General features: G+C 43.8%; 1 protein-coding gene across 1 annotated transcript; it reads left to right on the top strand.

The window, feature by feature from the left end:
• Positions 1-2,691: 2,691 nt before the first annotated feature.
• Positions 2,692-6,741, top strand: GHSR (growth hormone secretagogue receptor). Its single transcript, XM_006200798.2, has 2 exons — positions 2,692-3,548; positions 5,824-6,741. The coding sequence occupies exons 1-2, from the start codon at positions 2,753-2,755 to the stop codon at positions 6,126-6,128; spliced, it is 1,101 nt and encodes a 366-aa protein (XP_006200860.1). The 5' UTR covers positions 2,692-2,752; the 3' UTR covers positions 6,129-6,741.
• The last annotated feature ends 15,744 nt before the right edge of the window (positions 6,742-22,485 follow it).

Below are 22,485 nucleotides of genomic sequence, written 5' to 3'. Positions count from 1 at the left end.
TTTTTAATGATGGCCATTCTGGCTGGTGTGAGGTGATACCTCATTGTAGTTTTGATTTGCATTTATCTGATAATTAGTGATATTGAGCATTTTTTTCTTGTGCCTGTTGGCCATTTGTTATGTACATGCCTCTTTAAGTGCACATATCATACTGTACTGGAATTGCTTGTTTATCTGTATTTTTCTGTCCAGAATGTGAGTTTATAAATAGAGGACCTTTCTGAGTTTTATTTATGTTGTTATTCCCAGTGCCTAACACATACTTACAGTGTATATGTATTTTATTATATTAGGTGTTGTGAATGAATGAATCAATTTCAATAGTATCCCGTTTTTTCTTCATCACACAATACAGATTTGTCATTATTTTAGAAAGTAATTGAATGCTGTTAAATACCTGCAAATTTAGCCAACATACCAAAATTATCATAATAGATTTTTAGAAGATTTTTCCCATCTATCAGCTATTTCTTTAGCACTCAGTGGACTAGAAATATGCCCCATAATCTCTTCCTGATTCTTATTCTCAGATAATAGCTTCCCATGGTATTTTTATTTACCCCAGTCTGTTTTCTCCCCCTAGAAATTTGTCTGCACATGTAAATCTACTGGTAATGTGGGGTGGGAAATATTGAAGTCAAATAGTTGATTAAAACAAAACCTTATTAGTAACTGGTGACTTGGCTCAGTTGTAATCTTTTTTTTCTTTTTAACAGTAGCTGAATAGATTTTTGGTGCTATGCCTGTGATACAGCAGCAGTAGCCTATATAGCATGCTCTCCAGTAAGCTGCCTGTATCAAACTTCCTCATGCAGTCTGCCACTGTGTATGGAATCTTTCATGCACATGTGCATGCATCCAGCCTCAGGTTTTTGTGGACTTTTAAGCATCAACAATTTAAATGGTGATGTAAACCATCTGTCAAAAGGCATGTACAAACTCACTAAAATGCTTCTGGAAAGCCCTTTCTCACGCACAGCGAATGATCCTGATTTAGGCCACGGGCAAGTGAGCGTGAATAGGTGCGGTCAGCGCAGCTGCTTAGTACAGGTCTGTGTTCGGGAGGAATCTCCTGGCTCCCTCCTGGAGCAGGACTAGGGCGCTGAAGCTCGAATTGAAAAAGGTGAAGCCCGGGAGAGCTGTGCTGCCCAATAGGAGGAGCCGGTCGCTGGCCACGGTGCTGAACACGCTCCCGGACTGTCACCAGGTTGGCCAGTCGGAAGAGGTCGGTGGGTTGGTAAGTTCGCTGGTATCTGCCAGTCTCGCGTATTCGGTTGTTGATTCCAGGGCACCGAGCAGGGGACTCACACGCCGCGTTCAGGAGAGTCACTTCGCGAGCGTAGCGGCGGCCTCCGACCCATTCCCAGGAGGCTCAGCTCCTGCCCCTCAGCAGCAACCCCAAAACAGCAACCTAGCCTTTATTGATTTACTGAGCTCCAGCTCTGTCCCTGACACTTGACATCCATTCCCAGTGGTTCTCGCAATATCCACAAAATTTAAAATAAAGAAGTTGATGACCTTGCCCAAGTGAACAGTTATCCAATGGCTGATCTCTCTGAACTATACCTCCAAAAATATTTACTTCGCACCCTCGACCTGCTAGCCTTACAGCCTCTGTCACTCCCCTTTGCCAGCTCCCCGCCGACCCCCGCCAGCACGCCCCTTAGCCCCTCCTCCTACCCCGAGGTTTGCAACAGGCAAGAGTAATCCCCTACGCAGCATATCCCCTACAACCGACCAGTTGGGGGACTGTACAAAAAGCTGGAATTCAGAACGTTATTTACACATCTTGCTCCTTTGCTCTCAGAAGTCCACCAGATGAGATATCCAAGTCTAGTACCTGAGCCCCCGACTCGTTGTGTGACCTTGGACAAGTGGTCCACATCTCTGAGCTTGTTTCTCCTCGTTAACATGATGATCGATTCTAGGACTGCATGAGTCTCTTCCCAGGTGCGCACCAGTCTCCTCTCAGGTCAGGAAACAAACACTAGGATCCCCCCCCTTTTTTTTTTAAACTCCCTACCTCCCTTTTCCAAGCCCGGTTGTTCATGGTCGCTTCCCTCCACCAGGTCCATAGCCAACTCTACCCCTTGTTGAGGAAGAATTCAGGTCCTGGCAAATAGAACGTGTTCTCCCCACGGTCTCCGCCCTCATCCCCGGGTGTTACCTGCCCTTCTGGGCCACCCTAATCAGACAGCACCAAAGGCTAAGGAGCGAGCTCCTCGCGCTCCAGCTTCATAGCGCGAGATCTCCGCAGTGCCTGTGCGCCGGGACGCTTTGGGAAGTGCAAGATGAGACTGGAGCAAGAACTGGAAGGTGAGGCAGGGCTGGGGCTGCCCTGGTGACTGGTACTTGTGTGGAGAGCAGCCAGAGTCTGGGCTGGGAATGAGGGAACTTGAGGGAGAGGATGCAGGGAAGCAGGAAGTGCCAGAAAGAGCAGTGGGTCACTCTATCCATCTCACCACCGGTGTGTGTTTGTGTGTGTGTGTGTGTGTGTGTGTGTGTGTGTGTGTGTGTGTTTCCCGCTTCCCTTTCTCTCTCTTCTCCCCGCCCCAGGCTCTCAGTCTCACCTTCTCAACCGGCTACTGCCTCTCACTTCTCTGTTTTTCCTCTCCAAGCATCACTCCTGAGAGCCCTCTCCTGCTCCTCCCTCGCATTCTTTCGCGCCTAGGAAGACCTTCTCCGGGACCAGCCGGATCCAGCTTCTCAGCGCAGTGGTATCCAAGAGCCAGTTAAGCAGAGCCGGCGCAGCATGTGGAACGCTACGCCGAGTGAAGAGCCAGGGCCCAACCTCACGCTACAGGACCTGAGCTGGGACGCTCCCCCTGACAACGACTCGCTGGCAGACGAGTTGCTTCCGCTCTTCCCCACTCCGCTGCTGGCCGGCGTCACTGCCATCTGCGTGGTGCTCTTCCTGATGGGCATCGCGGGTAACCTGCTCACCATGCTGGTGGTGTCGCGCTTCCGCGAGCTGCGCACCACCACCAACCTCTACCTGTCCAGCATGGCCTTCTCCGACCTACTCATCTTCCTCTGCATGCCCCTCGACCTTGTGCGCCTCTGGCAGTACCGGCCCTGGAACTTTGGCGACCTGCTCTGCAAACTCTTTCAGTTCGTCAGCGAGAGCTGCACCTACGCCACGGTGCTCACCATCACCGCACTGAGCGTCGAGCGCTACTTCGCCATCTGCTTCCCGCTGCGGGCCAAGGTGGTGATCACTAAGGGCCGGGTGAAGCTGGTCATCCTGGTCATCTGGGCCGTGGCCTTCTGCAGCGCTGGGCCCATCTTCGTGCTGGTCGGGGTGGAGCATGAGAATGGCACCGACCCTCGGGACACCAACGAGTGCCGCGCCACCGAGTTCGCCGTGCGCTCCGGACTGCTCACAGTCATGGTGTGGGTGTCCAGTGTCTTCTTCTTCCTGCCCGTCTTCTGCCTCACCGTGCTCTACAGCCTCATCGGCAGGAAGCTGTGGCGGAGGAGGCGCGGTGAGGCGGCGGTGGGCGCCTCACTCAGGGACCAGAACCACAAGCAAACCGTAAAAATGCTGGGTGGGTCTCAGTGCGCATTCGAGATCTCTCGCGGTCCCCTCCCCTCCCTGTGGCTTTCTACTTCTCCCCTAGTCTACCTCTCTCCTCAGTTTCTCTAGGTCTCTGGCTCCCTGTAAGTCTCAATTATCCTCTCCTGTTTCTGTCTTGAGCTCTTTCTTTGGTCTCTAGTTTCTCTGTTCTCTCTCTCTGTTCTGTATGTTACTTTTTTGCTCTCTCTGTCTCTCTGTCTCTCTGTCTCTCTGTCTCTCTCTCTCTCTCTCTCTCTCTCTCTCTCTCCCTTCCTCTCTTTCTCTCTCCTATCCTCTCTCCTCTCCTTTGGTCACTGTCTTAACCCTCTCTTTGGGTCTCTATTTCTTTGTGCCTCTTTCTTCTGGTCTTTGCTTTCTCTCGTTCATGGAAAGATGTCATATCTTTGTATTTCTCTAAAATGTGTTTTAAATCAGCCCAGAAACTTTCCTTCAAAACTGAGATCTTTCATTAAAAAGTCTGTCATGGTCTTTTAAGTGTTAACGGTGAGGTTAAGCTTCCGGCCTCAATTAATTTATGAATACCTAAATTGCATTAAGAAAAGCACAGGTTGGGGGCAGGGCGGATAGTGTAGAGGGGTGGAGCAGAAATTGGATCTAGAAAATATTAAGTGGTAAATTTAACCAAAGACATGATCATTGTGGATAATTGTCAGAGAAGATTCATTTTTCTTTCAACATTGTCACTTGTTTTCTGACTTGCATTTTTTTTTCAGATACTTGCATCAATTCTGTTTGATCAGTGCTGTTTATACAGCTTTTTAAGGAAGTCAGTGACAAATCAGGGCTGGAATCTCTATTTTCATGATTACCCTACGTCTCACGAGGTAGGATAGGATAGGATAAGCTAGGATGGGTAGGCTTCCAACATGAGAAAAGGAGCCTTTGTGGAAGCTGACCAGACTTACTGTCCCTCCACAAATGGTCCTTCAGAGAGCATCTGGGTGCAGTGTCACAACTGGAGTGTGTGCTAAATATTTAAATAACGCATAAATTCAGCTTCTTTAAGTGTATGTGTTTGGTACAAGTGAAGTAATACAAAATATGTTCACATCCAAGCAAAATATCAATTCTACCTGCCTTTCAAAACCAGAATCTGCATATTTTATTATTTGAACATTATACTCAACATTTTGTGCTTATTTACAGATTTAGTACTTCTTAGAATTCATTCCAGGATGATGTTGTTTGTAATTTTACAGTTCCAGGAACCCTGTATATTAAAGTGAGAGTTTATTCAAAGAATGTCAAAAAATGTTTTTTCTAGACCAATGATTCTCACAAGATGACTAACAGATCATAAACCTTCCAGTGCCCCCCAGGGGACTCTAATATTCATGTTACTGCTGTGGCAGTCAGCTGCTACTATGCAACTTAGTTTTAAGAATAAGTTTAATAATTTCTTCTAATTTTATTTTTAAGCTGTTAATTTTATCCTCACTGGTGTTGTCTTCACACCAATGTTAATTTTCTTCTGCTTTGACAATTGGAAGGGAATCACAGAAGTCATTCAAGGGCTAAAATATTATTTCCTGTTATTTTTCATCTGATTTCTGAATTTTTAAAACTTAATTTAAAAATTCAGAGGTCTTGAAAAAAATTACCTTACATGGGCAAAATGAAGACTTGGTTGGGTGATTATTAAGGTTAGTTGGTTTATGGTGCTTTATACCTTACTCATGTTTATTGTAGGTGGCAAAGTATCATTCATCCCAGTGGCTCTCAATTCTGACTGCATGTTCAGTCCTCTGTGAAATTTAAAGAGAAAAAAAGAAAAGAAAAGAAAAGAAAAAAAAACAGATGTCCTCTTCTCCTTGCTAGAGATTTTAATTTAGTGAGTCTCTATTACATCCAAGGATTCTGTGCCCCAGGAGACTCTGATGCAGAACTGTGGTTGAGTGTAACCACTTTATCTCATATATGTTTGATTTTATCTGACATGTATAAAATGGTGAGCTATTGTGAATAGACTGTCTAGTCACTTGGGTCAGGATGTCAACTCAAGCACAAAGTCACTCAAATGGTGGTTAAATAGAAATGACTTGGAAGCTCAGTAAAAATGGTTGAATTGTTGGGTCAGACACTCAATCTTGGTTAAAATGTAGGAATGGAGATGAGCAGAACATGATATTTCTCTGAAGTCAATGGTCATACCATACATGATCAAAACAAAACCACATCTTCAGAATAGAACATGATTTGCAGTGACGTTTCTTGAACTGATGTTCTCCTTCCCATTGTCCTTTCAGCTGTAGTGGTGTTCGCTTTCATCCTCTGCTGGCTGCCCTTCCACGTAGGGCGATATTTATTTTCCAAATCCTTCGAGCCTGGCTCCCTGGAGATTGCTCAGATCAGCCAGTACTGCAACCTCGTGTCCTTTGTCCTCTTCTACCTCAGCGCTGCCATCAACCCCATCCTGTACAACATCATGTCCAAGAAGTACCGGGTGGCAGTGTTCAGACTTCTGGGATTTGAACCCTTCTCCCAGAGGAAGCTCTCCAATCTGAAGGATGAAAGTTCTCGGGCCTGGACAGAATCTAGTATTAATACATGACCAACCACATTGCTGAGCAAAGTCATCGCTTATTATTCTAAACCAGAAGCCATAGCACAGCAGAACTTGGGAGGAAGGTGAAGGTTAATTTTGCAATTAGGGACACATAGTCTGGAAACAATTGGAAGAAAGAAAGGATAGAATTTGTAGTGTGTGAGCAGTTTGATTTGATTGCACACTCATCAGTGCTCTCATACACGATTTCTGCATATTCACTGCCTATGATTTTTGCATTCTGCTGTTGGTGCTAGCAAGGGCTCTGCAATTCAGAGAAAAGAGGAGGTGTAGAGAGGGCAATTAAATCACTTCTGACTGGATAATTTCTAACCCCGATTTCTTTTTCATGAGGATTTTAAAAAGTTTGATTAAAAGAGTGACATTAAAGTAAAAAATTTAAAACATGACTTTTAAAAACTAGCCATTTTCACAGAGCTCCAGCTCAGTGCCATCTAAGAGAAGTGTAATACAAGGTATGTAAGTGATCAATGTAAAAATTATTAATGAGAATTTTACTTTTTTAAAAAATCTGGTTTGTTTAGATTTTCAGCTCATATTCACTTGGACATTGAGTGTTCATTGCTAATAATTGATGGATTGAAATATAAAATTTGCAGAAGAAAAAGTAGATTCATAAACCTAAGTCATCCAAACACACTTAAAAGTTTTCTAATAACTAAAACAACCATAAGTTCTTAACTCTAAAATGAATTAAAATTAAAAATTCAGTTCTTCAAGTTGCACTAGTCAATTTCAAGTATTTAATAGCCAAATGTGGCTAGTGATTACCATAGTGGGCAATGCAGCTCTAGAATGTATGTAAAATTATTGTTAATCTTACAAAAATGTTTAAAAATAAATATTCATTCTCTGAAATATTTTTATAGTGAAATTAGCATAGCAGAGTGTTAGAATGATAAATTGTAAAGATTACACCTAAATGCCCTATAATCTATGCTTGGAAGAAAATGGATATAAAATATAATATGCATTTTTTAATTAGGTTGGATTACACATTAATATTCAGGAAATGAAACTTAATTTAAAAAAAAGAAAATCACAAATTACCTTGTATGGCTTAAAAATACTTAAGTCAATCATAAGTTTTTGATTTGTGAATAAAGAAATAATAACTTACTCTGGAAAGTTTATAGGAACTTAATGAACATAGCAATTTTTCAAGTAGTGAAAAATTCAGAGTCCCTTAAATGCTACTGCTTATTGCTATTCAAAACTTTAAAAATCTTACATTTATTTCAAAACACCAAATGCCATGTCTTGTCTCTAAATTAGTTATGTTATTTACATCTCACTGCTTATCTGCTAGATATGCTTACTTGGATTTCCAGTCTCCCTCTTATTCATAATTATGAATGATTAGACACCAACTAAATATTGTACATTTTGGGTATAAATCTAAATTTTTCATTTATATTCACATTGCTCCTTTTACAGTCAACTCTTTGCACATTAAATATATTACTTCAAAAATGATTTTTTGTAATCCCATGCAATATTAAGTTGTATAACATTTCCTACATGAAGTTATTGGTTTGACTATGGAACCAGTTGAGCCAATTAGGGAAATTATTGCCATGACTGATTTTTCTCCCACCGAAAGTAAAGATTATATGCTGAAATAATTGACTATTTATTTTAGGAAAATGGAAACATAATCATAATTAGAATAATTTCTCTAGAGAAATATTTCTGAAATCCTTCCTAACACTAAAACTGTTCTATTAGCTTAGTCTAGATGCAGAATTTTAGCAAACTGATTATTTAGTTAATTCGTGGAAGTGCATCTGTATTTTAAAGAAATACTGGTTCATTTAAGCCCTTGGAATATAATTAGGTCATTCAGCATTATTGTCTTAAATAAAACCCAGTAAATCTCAAAGAGATAATTCAGTTTCCTGAAACCTTAGAATTTTTGTCTACAAATACATCCTATTTGAGAAGGAAGAAGCAAAAAAAAAAAAGTTTTGACTTCCATCGCACAGTTGATTGCTTTGGAAAAAAACAGACCTAATTTTTAATTATTCAATGGTTTCCTCTTTCTTGTAGGCTCATGTCCGTGATCTCATCCTAATTCACTCACAGGGAGTAGTTTCCATAGCGAGGACCATGACTGGCCCTCACTGGAACTCAGAGAGTATGTTTAGAGAAAAGGACCTTTAATTTGCCCTCATATACCATTGCCTTTCTATTGTTTGTAAATTGTTTGTTTCATCCATACTCCATAAATTATTTAAGACTCAGGGAAAAGAGGAACTTATATGAGGAAAATTGTTCCTGAAAGTCCATCATTTGATGTTTAGTATGTGCCTGGTATGTTCTAAGCTCTAGAGATTCATAAATCAAGGATTTTATCCTTAGTGACCCACGGTCACATGTGTGTTATGTTCTAGCTGGTAATATCTTAAAATTATGATGTAAGCATCTCCAGTTGACACTGGATCAAATTGTTCTTCAGCATTCAAGGGACTGTGCCTCTCCCTGTATTGTGTGTTTGGCTCAAAATGAATTCAAAATGGGCTGTTTCCACACAAACCAGTCAAATGTGTAGATGTAGTTAGTGTGGCTGCTGGTGTATTCTTCATTAATGTAAGGAAAGGAACTGGTTTCAGTTACAATCTGTGTTTCCATGCCTCTGGTTATCTAGAATTGAGGTTTCTATCACCACAGCTTACTCTGTGTCATGACATCAAGTGTTGATCATTTTCATCGTAGGAGGTGACTGCTGTATGAGAAAACTTTTGAATAATTGCTTTTAGGAGAACACTCATTTATAATTATTCAAAATTGTAAGTTCTGTGGCAATGAAATTTAGAAACATTTCTAGTGTCAGGCCAGAGCTTGGAAACATATTTCTTTATAATCAACTTTCATACCAATGAATTTTGTTGTGAAGGCATTTGACTGGAAATTCCAGCCTTTTCACTCTAATGCTTTTATTAAAAACCTGAAACCATCACAATTTACAATTATTAGTTCAACGTTGATAATTTTAGCTATGATTTTTTTTGCTGTTTTTCATTATTGACATACTTGAATTTAACATTAAAAAAAAACTGTGAGACTTTTTGCAAGACTGGTGCCTAAAATTATTCCCCTGTCTTTTAAAAAACAGTGTGTACATCTTTAAAATGAGACACACACACACACATATATATCAAAATTTCTTGTCACAGTGTCTAAGTAATAGAATAGAGTTTTCTGCTTTCAGAAATGCTGTATCTAGTGCAAATAATGTCATTAAAAGAGAAAGATAATGTCATTCACAGTTCGTTATCGAATGATTCTCCTATGATTGCTTTGCAATTTAAATTACAATGCTAGCTTGGATATATCCAATTGGAACTTAACTACATGATCAGTGACTGATGTTAATTTACTGAATTGATAATGCAAATATTTTTTATCCAGAGAATGACTTGCGTGTCAAAATCAACAGAAAGCAATGTGCTGGTGGCAAACGCTAACTGCTCGAAGCTCATGTCATTTATTTATTCACATTAAGCAAATTCCGTAGTGTTCATTCATGACAATAATCTGTTTAACAAGTGATGGGGGAGGTTTGGATGAAGCTCCTCTTGTGTTTTTCCTTTTGAATGCAAACTCTTGCAGGGGGTTGGAGTTTAGCCATTTTGGTTGAATTATCATCATCCTTTAAAAAACAAAAGTTGCCATGCCTATGCCCCTCCCAATTTCCTGGATATTTCCTGGGATTCCAACTAATAATTCCAACTAATAATATGCTGTGACCCCTGCCCTTTGCTCAAGGGACTACCAGCTACCCTCAATCTGGCAAACCATTAAGGCCCGCGAAAAGCACGCCTCACGTAAACATTCAAAGCATTCTGCCAAAATGTTTACAGATGTTCTTTCCAGAAGAACTGCTCTGCCTCCCAGCCCCAGAGAAAGTATTTGGGAAGAATAATTTGAAAGATTTTCTGTGATTAAAATATCTCAAGTCTGAACATTTCTCTGGCTCCAATGACAAAAATAATTGTACTTTTCGCTTTTAACTCTATAGGTTTAGGGTTCTAATGAGCACTTGCTCATATAAATATATTTAAACAGCATGACCTCCTCATTCACTGATATTTGCTGTATTCTAGGTTTGTGTAGAATTTACAGCGTGGTCGGTTTGTGCTGCTTCAGTATGTCATAAATGTCACTAATGATATTTTGTTCTGTGTTTCTTTTTACTCAAGTTTTCTGTGGATGTTAGAAGTTTGCTACAGCTCTCATGTACCTCTCTTATGAAATTAGACGTTGGTTTTCCTTCCTTGGGCTGTCCTTCACCAAACAGTTGCTTAATAAATATCTTTCTAAAACTACAGCTGATTTCTTCCACTTACAGCGATAAATCTTGGTGTCTGGGTTATTTTACCTCTATTTTTCTCCTGGATTCAGTCCGATTTTGTCCTTTTAATTTCTGAGATATGTATTTTGCAACTATGAGGAGGTGTTGGTTGTAGTGAGTTTTATTTCCCCTGGGGCTTCAACATTTAATAATGAGTTAAGCAATTCCTGTAAGTATTAGGAAGTGAGGGGACCCTGGGATGCAGTGTCATCCCCACGTTCCCCCTCAGCTCTCTGTCATTCTCTGTCACCCCCAGAGCCAATGGTGTTGCAGTCTCCATGGTATTACACTAACGTGTGACCCCATGACTGTAAGTTCTTTGTGTCAAGGGAAGGATTCCTGTTCATCTTGTGCTCAGCAGCCACTCGCTGAACATTGGTTGGACAAATGAAGGTTTAAAGACTAGCTTGTGTGTCACCTGGGCATTGGCTTACAGACATATGGATTCTGGGGGCCAATAAAATTTAAAGCTAAAATTAGAAGGCCAATAAAGGCAGCCACCTTTTATTTGCTAATTAAAAGACTAAAATATCTACTACCTATTAGTACCCTCACTACAACTTTAAAAGAAAATTAAACTAAAAAGAAAAAAGTAGAAAGGATATAATCTCAGAATAAAGGATCATCACAGTGTGAAAAGTCAACATATTTGACAGCCCACAAAATTATATATGTATGCTGTTAATATGAATTAATTACAATGTGGAAGTAGTATCTAAAAAATGTATCAACAGTCCTTGGCAATAGTGAGGAACACACTAGAGTAATCCAGAGAAGCACATCATGGGCTTTGCTCTAATTGGTCTGTTAAGGCCTTCCCCACTGTCTTCTGATCCCCTCTGTCTACCGCTACGTCAGTTCAGTGCCATTCAGTGCCAGTCACATTCTTTCAGGCAGAGCCTGAGCCTGACCCTACGGTGAGAGAGGAGAGGCCAGCAGTCCTGCCCAGGACTAGGCCAACCTACAAATGCTGGTTGCTTCTTGCTTCCCAGTTCATAACTCATAATTCACCACTGGCTCTGGATTTCATAGCCAGCTTTTCAAGGGGCCATCAAATTAATTATAAATCAATACACATCTCCTGAAGAATAGTTTGATAGCATATGTCAAATGTATGCAAACTTTGTATACCTTTGGATCTGGTAATTACACGTCAAGACATAATTATGGAGGAACACAAAGATTTGTATGTAATTTGTTATTGCATTTTTTTAAATTGAAGTCTAGTTGGTTTACAATGTTGTGTTAATTTCTGGTGTACAGCATAGTGATTCATTTATACATATATATATATCTTTTCATATTCTTTTTCATTATAGGCTATTATAAAGTATTGTTCCCTGTGCTATAGAGTAGGACCTTGTTGTTTATCTATTTTACATTGCATCTCATTTATAGTTGTGAAAACCTGAAAACCCAAAAGTCAGAGAATAAGGAATTGTTAAATAAGCTCCAGAAATGATAACAGTTAGCATATACGCAGCACCGGGGTTAAGAACGTGTGATTCCTTTTCTCATATAAGCATCCCAACACGCCTAGGGGGAGATTCTGTTATTATCCCTGTTGGGGTGGAGGGTAACCTGAGACTAGAGTTTTGTCTCATGGTCAAGAAATGGCAGAGCTGGAATTTGACTCCAGACCAGTTAGGTTTTGTTGCTCTTACTTTTGCTTTTCTAGAGCACTATGCAGCCATTATAAAGGTTATTGTAGAAGAATTTTAATAATGTGGGGAAATATTTACCCAATAATAGTAAGTGGAAACAAGTATATTGTCCCGTCTTGCAAAGGAAAAAAAAGTACATGTTTCACAAAGCAAGAAGACCGAAAAGATACAGCATACTAAAGGACTGATCATATTTCTCTGGTTTATGGAAATATTTTCTTCTTTCTATTTTTATGTAGTTTCTAATATTTCTACAAAGAGTGTATGTTCCTCTTGTAATGATGGCAGATGGTAAACTCAGTTACTACCACTCAGAGACTGGCTTCCTTCCCAGCCCTGCTCCAGGACTTGTCCTCTGCCCTCCGCCTCTAGCATCTTGGGTTTGTCCGGCTTCTGTAGGAGCATTGGCCTCAGGGTGGCATCTTCCTTACCCAGCGCTAACTCTGACCCCTGGGCTTGTACACCAGCCCCTCAGCAGATACCCTTGCAGGTTGCTTCAAAAAGGAAATAAGAAGTTGGGAATTGTCTTAGCTCATTGACACCAGGTGGAAAAGGTCACTTGGAGCTGCACATGCTCTTTACCCCCTTGTATCACAGTGGGAGCAGCACCCTCCTAAACAAAGCCATTTCCTCCTCCCCGCTCTCTCCTGAAGCTTCATCTCCCCCTCTTTGCTGGCATCTACCATCAGTACTTAAGCTTGCTCTGGACTTTTCACCATATAAAGTCTTAACTCCTGCTGTGGACTGAATTGTGTTCTCTCCAAATTTGTACGTCAAATCCCTAACCCACAACGTGATGGTATTTGGAGCTGTGGCTGTGATGATGGTGTTAGTGCCAGTATAAGAAGAGACACCAGAGAGCTGTTCTCTCTCTCCCACCACGTGAGGACACGGAGATAAGGCTGCCATCTACAAGCCAGGAAGATCGCCAACCACGCTGGTACTTTGATCTTGGACTTCCAGCTTCCGCAACTGTGAGAAATAAGTTTCTGTGGTATAAGCCACCGAGTCTATGGTATTTTGTTATCCAGTGTGAGCAGACTACGACAACCTCACAGTGCCCTCCAGCTGCCGTCCTAGCTCTCTCCTCCCCTTTACAGCTAAAGCTGTTGAAATATGCACTCTCTGATTTTCCTCATTTCATGCATTTATTAACCCATTGACAGCACAGGATGATAACAGTACTGAATAAAGAAAGTTTAAGTAAGGTCACAAGGCCAGCATGGTGCCAGGATTGACTTGGTCTGTCCAGTGGGGAAAACAAATGTTAAATAAATAACTGCTTAATAATTGCTTAACCCTAATTGAGTTGTGAGCTCCGGTGGGGGAGTCCCAGGATCAGAGGGGATCCTGTGAGAGCCCCGTGCATTTTTTCAGCCTGGTCTAGGGCATGAGACTAAAAACAGATCCTGGGGTGATGACATTTATCCCATAATATGAAGGTAAGCGGGAGCTGATCAGATTTCCAAAGTGGGCAGTACAACCCCAAGCACAACAGGAGCATGGAGAAGTCTGAGTTGGGCAGGAGTGTGCCGTAACTGAGGGGGGAAGGTCACAGGGCTGGAGCAGAGTGGCTAAGTGGACACTGCCCAAGTGACAGGGCCCCCAGGGCCACGCCAGGGGCTTGACCATTACCCTAAGAGCAGCGCATAGCCAGTGAAGGGTTAGGAGTGGGAGCATGATGGGCAACATTTGCGTTTAGAGAGGACCACTCTGTCTGCTGGTGGAGAGGGCTTGAAGGGCATGGAGTGAATATCAGGAAACATCACTTCAACAATAATTAAGCACTTCTCAAAGGAAGAAACTCTTCGGGACAACGTGCAGTATGTCTTCCACACATGCTGAGATCACTGGGTCAGTGCACGAACTCTGCTTGCCTGTGCTCGCCCACATGAGGCCGCAGCGTGATGAGGACGGAGTCCCAGCATCGCTGAAGACAGACTATCAGGAAGAAGCTTCCTCTTGACCTCAGGGCTCTAGATCTGTCTTGCGTTGGCATCGATGAGCCTCTGGTTTCCTGGGCCATCCATATTCTGTCCCCACCAAGGCAGCCACCCTGGGAATCAGCACAGCAGATGGTGGCGCACAGATTGGAATGGGAAAATGGGAGCATTTTCACTTTGTTTTCAAGGCCTCTGTCAACCAGCAAGAGAACAGGAAGCCCTTGAGCCTTAGCTGGCTTGAAATTCTGCATCAACTAGGAGCCCAAAACAAGATGTTGGAATGTCATATTTATTCATGGGGAGTATTTCTGTTCCTTCCTTCCTTTCTCCTTTCTTCCCTTTTTCTCTTTCTTCTTTTTTTCTTTTCCTTTCTTCCCTCCCTCTTTTCTCTTCCTTCCCCTTCCTTTCTTCCTTCCTTTCTTTCTTTCTTCCTTTCTTTCTTGTTCTTTGTAGCAAAAGATGGGGACAGGCATCCTTCAGGCTATGGACTGGTACCAAATCACACAACATTCGCCCTTTACCCTTTCATCTCAGTGGGCAAGGACTCCCCATTTCCTGAATAATGGAGTCAAGAGTTTTATGCTGGGATTCAAGGCCCTGCCCAGTCAGATCTGCTCAAGCTGTCTGCTGTGTCTTCCTTGCTGCCTGCATGCCCCTGAACTGCAATCTGAACTATTATTTTAGTCCCTGCTTAGGCTCTGCATTTCCTTGTTTCTGTTCTTTCATTCAACATTTATTGAGCACCTACTATATACCTAGACAATAGGAATAAATTAGTGAGCAAAGCAAAGTTCTTGCTTCAAGGAGTTCGCATTCTGATGAGCTAGGTCATAAACATCATTTGATCATCTTAATTTTTGTGTATGTCTGAAAACAAATTTTATTCCACTGTAAATTGTACCATTTGAGAAACCACCACAGTGAACATTCTGGCCATTTTTCTAGACATTTCTCTCTATATATACATTGCAGCAGCACCAGTGAGGGGCCTTTTTCAAGGTAGAGCGTAAGTATCCCTGGTCTTTCCTCCTTTGTTGTGTTTGCCACACAGAAGGGGCTGTTTACAGGTCTGGCTCCACCACTAGAAGGTAAAGCCGCACAGTCAGGGCTTTTCCTTCCTAACTTTTTCTCTGTACTTAAAACAGTGCTTGACACAAGGAAACTGCTCCATATATATTTGTGGAATGTTTGAGGGAGCATATACCAATTAAACCGTAATTTTTAAACTGGGTAATAGTGCCAGAAACATCTCTGTTGAGGTCCGTGTGGCACAGTCTTGCCAAAGACTGACTGACTTGTGAGGCCGTGTTGTGATTATTAGACGCTAAATCACATACAGAAACAAGTCTCCAGTTTCACCTCTTAATTAAAAATCAGCATTGCTACCAACGTCACCCTTTTCACAGTGCTTTCACACTCCCTCTCTCATCGGTCCCACAGTGACCCTGCCAAGTAGAAGTCCTCCTTACAATAAGCGGGAAGCCCAACACGGTTCTCTCAGCTGACGTGACTTGCTGAAAGTGATGCAGGTGGGCTGCAGAGGAATCAGAACTAGAATCTGGGTTAGTGCCTGATGGCTATGAAAGATGCTCGTCATCTAGGCATCAGGTTTATTGACTCTGAAGGCTAAGCAGTTTTCTCAAGAGAAAAACATCGAGGCTCTACCCTACAGGGGCAAAGTCCAAGGAGAAGAGATCCAGAGGCCAGGAGAGAGACTTGAAGTCACTCTGCCATATCATCTTCCCTTGATTCCCTGAAACCCCTCTTCTGTCCACCAGAAAGGCAGAGACAGATGCTTCAGTTATGCAGTGATGTGTTCCAATTCAAATGCGCTTGAATTCATAAATGATGATGTATACTTCCATCCAAAACCCTGGGTTAGGTGTTGTGAGAAACCGAAAGATGAGTGGGGCATCGTCTGCCATAGTGGATAATTGTATGAACAAAAAGAATTCCTCTGGTAAGTGTTACTCATGCATTCATTTATAAACTTACTTATTCAACAAATGGTTACGAAGTGTCCACTGTGCTCCAGGCAATGTGCCGGGTACTAGGGATACCGTGGTGAAGGACAGAATTTGTACTCTTGTGGTCCTTCCATTTTATTGAGGAAGAATCAGGATAGATGAACATTTATATGGCTTAAGGAATTTGTCCAAATAACAGCCAGTGATGTCCAAGCAGGATTCAAGTTTCAGAAGTATGACTCTAGATCCTTGCTCTTACGCACCATCTTGTTCTACCTAAACCCTCAAATGCCTGAAACAGGAAAGCTGGCAAATGGTCAGACCATCAAGATGGCTGTTCTCTCCCTCTCAGTGCATCCCCTGCTTGACCAGCCCCTGCTTCACTCACATGACTATCCAGTCCTCTTCATTAGAGGGCTTACTCAGTGACTGCCTACATGCTTGCCCTTTGCCCCAGCTGCTGGTTTCCCTGGTAACTGATGAGCCCACCTGACATCAATTCCCCCTATAAATGGTAGCCTCCTCCCCCAAGCTGCAAAGCCTGCTGCTTGTCCCGCCTCCCGCCCATGGAGGGGTTGTCACTCCAGGACCTTTGGCTTCAGATGTGTAAGATCCCCTGTCTGACAAACCGTTGATGTTTTTGCTGCCGTCTCCGGGCTCATTCTTCGGTCTCCAGGCTGGGCAGCCACAATGCTTGCAGGCCTGCGGGAGGCACCCCAACAACTGACACGCCAGCCAGGAGGCTAAGGAACCTCCCGTGAGCACAGAGATGCTGGGAAATAAGGTTGGGGAACGGAAAGTTGCAGAGATAATCCCGGGGTGGCTGTCCACTGGCACATGGAGCCCGGCAGCAGCTGGTCACCATGAGACCTGTCTTTCTCGTCCACTATACTGATGATATCCTGTTAACTTCAGGGTATCTTTCCAGTTTAAAAGGAGCAGCCCCATACTCCTGGCTCATCTGACTGCCAGGGATGGCTGGTGAATGCAGGCAAAATGCAAGGACTTGATTATCTGCAAAACACAAGCATACCTGAGGGTATGCTACGCTCCCCACCACCTCTAAATAATTATAAGCACATGCTTTAGAGATATGAACTCTGGGACAGACCTGGGACTTGGACATGACCAGTTACCCAGAAGGGTTTGGTTGGAGCCTGTGGCAACAGAGTAGCCTTGGGCTTCTGGTCTGAGCTGTGGAAGGGGGCAGAGCAACAGTATAGTGTGATGGAGCAGCAGCTGCATGCGGGCTACATTGTGGTACAATAGGTGTAGGTCATCACACGGCCAACCCAAGTCATCAAGCAACGCAACCTCTATTCGGAGTCCAGAACAGCTGTGTGTGACACAGGGACCCCCATGGGCATCGACGGTGACCAAGGACCCCACTTTTCTGGCCATGGAGTTTAGGATTGGGCCGATGAAATACACACACCAGCATTTCCACCTGCCTTACACCCCCACTGCTTCTGGGCTAATCAAGGGGATGAACGAGCTACTTTAACAAGAAGCAAGATGAGAGACGTGCTGTCTCAACACGTGTGCACAGTCCGGGAGCAGTCGTCCCAGTGCCTACGCCGTGTTAGCCCAGAGGCAACCAGTCATCACCGTCTGAGTTCAACTGCTGACCACTGAGGGACCGATCCGTCAGGACAACAGCTCACTTTTGCCCTGGCCACAGGATCTAGCCCCAGGGAAACTCATAAAATGGCCCTGGGACTGGCAGGTAAGGCCCTGGTGGTGTGGGTTTGCCTCCTTGTGGGGGATAGGACTAGAAAGGGGCTGAGAGGTTTCACCTGTCTTCTACCCAGCCCCACCTAAAAGGCTGCTAAGGTGATTACTCCGGGCCTCCTACTGAAGACAGGCCCAACGTATCAACCCTGCGGTCTGCTGTTACACTGCCTCTCCAGCCTTCGCACCGGTTGTGGGAGCTGAGGTGGGCCGGTGAAATGGCCCTGCTGGCCAGGACGCAGACCTCAGGCAGGGGTGGTGTTATCTCAGTGCTGTTACTGCTTGTATTTTGCCTAACGGTCATGCTCTAACACGCCTGTTAGACAGCTTAACATGAATTCATTCCTAGTCTGAGGGGAGGAAGTGCGTCGGCAGACTGGGCCAGTCAGGGAAGTGGGTCTGATTGCTGGGTCTCCAGTGAGATGCTGTTGTCTCCTCTGAGCTTCCATGAAAAACTGGCCCTGTGAGTTCCTGGGTCCAAAGTTTGCCCACCTCTTGGGCTCCTGACACCCTTCAGCTGCTGTTGTCTGTCTGTGCTGCATTTGTGGTGTGTGGCTGCAGTGCACCTCTACATGCCCGCCCCACGGATTCTGCCGAAGAGGGGTGGGCCAAGATCGTAAGGGCCCTGCAGGTACATTGGGGTGGAGTGTGTGGTCAAGATGGCTGTTCTCTTGTTTTCGACCAGGCCTGCTTCACTCACACGACTATCCAATCCTCTTAATTATAGGGTTTAATTAGTAACGGCCTATGTGCTTGACCCTACCCCGCCCCAGCCACTGGTTTCCCTGGTAACTGACAAGCCCACCTGATGTCAATTCCCCCTATAAATAGGAGCCGCCTCCTCCCCCGAGGAGCAAAGACTGCTGCTGTCCTGCCTGCTGGTCGGCCGTCTATGCTGGGGGTGTCACTCCAGGGCCTTTTGCTTCAGATATGTAAGATCCCCTGTCCAATAAACCATTGATGTCTCTCACTGCACCCAGGCTCGCTCTTCGGTCTCAAGGCTGGACAACTACAAGGCTTGCAGACGTCTGTAGGATGCAGCCCCAAATCTGGTATCCGGGACCCAGGGACATCTTTGCAGAACGGGAAGTGAAAACAAGACTGACTTTATCATAAATAGGTAAGTCAGAACTAACCTTCAGAGTTCACATTATTTGTGATATTCTGTCCCCAGATCTCCAGCTGGCAAAGTAATAAACATCAAATAAGACTTGCAGTAGTGGGACTGTTCCCCAGTAGGTCCCCAAGATTTATTCTGCTTATGACTGTCAAATGATGTATGTGTGCTGTTTCACAATAATCTCACTACTCAAACAGCCTGTTGATAAGCCCAGTGTTAGGAGGTGCAGGGGACAAGTCAAAGAAGGAGAAAAACATTAGGATTTCAGAGTGTGGTGAGGAAAAGTCAGCGGCTGCTGCTGCTGACACTGTAAAGCCGTCGCCCTGGTCTCAGGTAGTTCACAGGGGCTCCAGATCCCTGACTCTTCTGGGGTAGTTAGTGCATGAAAGAACACAGCATCACTCCTCAGGTGAGGCTCCCACTGAGAATGATGACCATTGATTGATGAGAAAGGATGTGCTAATGACTCGTGTCAAGACGAGGGCATAGCTCAGGAACACTGGAGAAGCAATCTAGTGATGGAACAGTAATGGAATAAAGTATTTGAGCAAGAAAGATTCTGCTCCCTTTTGAAACAAAGACAAGCTGCCCAGTTACTCCCTAATGACCAGGGAGTAACAGCATGAACAGAGGAAGGTACTGAACAAAGGGTGTTTAAAACAGCACAATTGACTCAATAGCCTTATTTCTAAGTAGTAACAACCCAGCCCTTCAAAACTAAAGAGGGAAACAGCTGAGCACAGGCCCCAGGTTCTTGGTGTGGCTTAAATTTCAATTCAGGCAGGATTTGAGACTTCACTGGGTGGTGCTAATGAAACACAGAGCACATTGGCTCACTTCTGCTTGATATTTAATTTGCTGTGTGATTTCCAGCATATTCTGTCTGATGCAGGTGTTTTCAGGATGGGTTTGGGTTGATCATTCAAAAAATGCTTTATTGTTTGAAGACGTGGTAATACTAAAAGAAAAAAACAAGAGTTTAAGATCTAGGTTCTGTACAAGTTTCGACTTTCAACTCTATTTAATTCATGATTCAATCATAATAAGTCATTTATGTATTCAGGGTCTACTATGCTTATGGCCTTCTTAAGGTTAATAGCCTGGCAAAAATCCAGAGGAGACATATGAAGACTTGGGTAACTGCTGTGGTTGTTCATATGTACAAAAGGGAGACCTTCTTAAAGCCTAAAAATGGAAGGCTTTTTGACCTGGCAAAGCATATAGAATGTGATTGCTTGACTGTATTGAAGACTTACTTGACAATAATGTGATAAAAGTTTTAATAACCATTGCTGTGTGACAATGACACATTGTGTAAAATTGCTATGAAGTGCAAGAGAGAAAAGAGAGGCGAGGAGAGGCATCTAAGAAGTAGGTAAAATATTTGACCAGCGTTTGCTCTGACAGGGAAACTATGCTAGGTCCAGGGAACGTGCAAAGGGCAGTTTCGAGGAGAAGGAAGCTGATGAGAGCTGGGCTGCAGCGCCAGGCGGGCTCGCAGGTCAGTCCTAGCTAGCTTGTCGGTGATGTGTGAGGCTATCTTGATCACAGATGTAACAAATCACCCTGAAACTTGTAAAGCAAGAATCATTTCACCTTGCTACTGATTTTGTAGGTAAGAACTTCAGGAAGGGCTGAGCTGGGCATTTCTTATGTGGGATCTTTCAAGAGGTTGCAGTCAGACGTTGGCTAGATCTGCCCTCATTTGGAAGCTTGACTGGGTTGAGCCACATACGAGAGCAACATGGATGGCAGTGGATGGGCCTGTCACCTGGGAGCTCTGCCAGGCTCAGGTGCAGCTCCAGTATGGCAGTCTTTGGGTTGGCAAGATTCTGGTGGCTGTCTTCTGCCAGAACAAGTGTTCCAGTGGAAGCTGGTGGTAGATGCATGGCATTTATGATGAAGCCTTGGAAGTCACACTGTCATCTCAGCCATTCTCCACTGGTAGAAGCATCCCTCCAGGGGCTGGAGAATTAGACTCGGCCCTCCAACTGGGGGGCAAAGCCACGTTATAGAGAATGGGAGAGGCCAATGCAGCCATCTTTCTAAAATAAAATCTGTCACAATGGCCTTGAGAAAATAACTTCTCTAAAGCTGTGTACCTGTCTGTAAAATGAGAATAACAATATCCTATAAAATACAGTTATGCTAACCGAAAGAAGCAATGCTTTTAAGAGGCTTAGCCCAGTCCTGGAAACCTGGTGCGTGCCTAATCACCGTTCGCTACTAACAGAGTCCTGGCACTTGTGCCTACTCTAGCCCCTTACTCCACTTCGCAGAATGAGGATACAAAGTCATGTCCCACCTCTTTGTAATCTTCAAATTATAAGTGCCTCTCACTCTCCTCTAACATATCCTCAAGGAGATCTGTCTCTCCTCCACGGGGTCTGACCTCTAATGACAATATCAACATGCTCATTTAAGCCCTGGTTCACTTTCTTGACACTGCTCTTTGGGTCTCATCTTTGCTAGAGAAAATCACTTATTGCTGCTGGGCATTTCAGTGAAGGCTTCTCTGCCTTCTCTCCCCAGGCTCCAAACCATCCCTTCAAGCCTTTCACTCCCTAACGATGATCATTCCTTCTCTCACTCTAAGAATAGAGGCTTCTCCAAACAGGAATTTTCTCATCACCCTCTCCTCCATTTCCACACCCAGTCCCACCTGTGCCCATCATCTTCTGCTCACCTTACGTCTCAAAATGAAGACACATCTCCTCTGGGTTCTAAGACCAAGTTCCCCAGCCTTTCACTTCATTCTCATTCTTTCCATCTTCTGTAGAACATCGCTAACTGATCATACCTTCTCGTATTTTCAACTGCCACCCCTAGATGGGCACCTCCCCTCGAGTCTGTCAAATGCCAATGCCTCTCCTAGTTCACTAAATCAGAATCCACCAGCCACACCCTTACTGCAGTCTTGTTTCCCTGTCAAGCTGCTGAACGCTCCTCTCCTTCGCCACCAACCTCACTGCCTGCAAATCCTCATCACCCTTTGTTCTTCACTTCCTGTAATCTGTCTCCTGCCCCATCTTTCTAGAAACTGTTCTCGCAAAGAATTCCTGGGGCCTCCTGATGGTTTTAAGCCACTGAGTTTTGAGGTGGCTTGTTACACAGTAAAAGTGAACTAACACAGTGATCAAGCCAGGGTCTTGCCCCGTGTGACGATTGCAAAGCCCCGCACCCCACAGCCCCCGTCCCTCCATGTCAGCAGGTGATGGCGAGTGAGGCTAATGCTTTCCTGTGGGGGCTTTGACTTTCAAGTGAAGGAATCAGAGAATATTTAGAAAGTTTGGTTTTGTTTCTTAATCTGAAAGCCTCACATTGAGGAGCATCGTGTGTAGAGGGAATGAGGGGCAGAATTTTAAAAGAGAATTAATCACTTGGGGAGCTTTTCTCAAAACCTGTCACCTCAGCTTCTGCATTTGCTCCCTGGCAGAAAGGCAGTGGGGATGTTTTGAAGTCCGTCTCTACATCTTTGCTGAGATGCAGTCCAAACAGTTTTTCACAGGAAGAAACTGGGGCCTGGAGTGCCCAGATGACACCTTAAGTCAAACCTGCTAAAT

The sequence above is a fragment of the Vicugna pacos genome, chromosome 1 (assembly GCF_048564905.1).
Source record: "Vicugna pacos chromosome 1, VicPac4, whole genome shotgun sequence".
Taxonomy (NCBI): domain Eukaryota; kingdom Metazoa; phylum Chordata; class Mammalia; order Artiodactyla; family Camelidae; genus Vicugna; species Vicugna pacos.
Note: the sequence above shows the minus strand (reverse complement) of the source record. Positions and strands in the feature narration are given on the sequence as shown.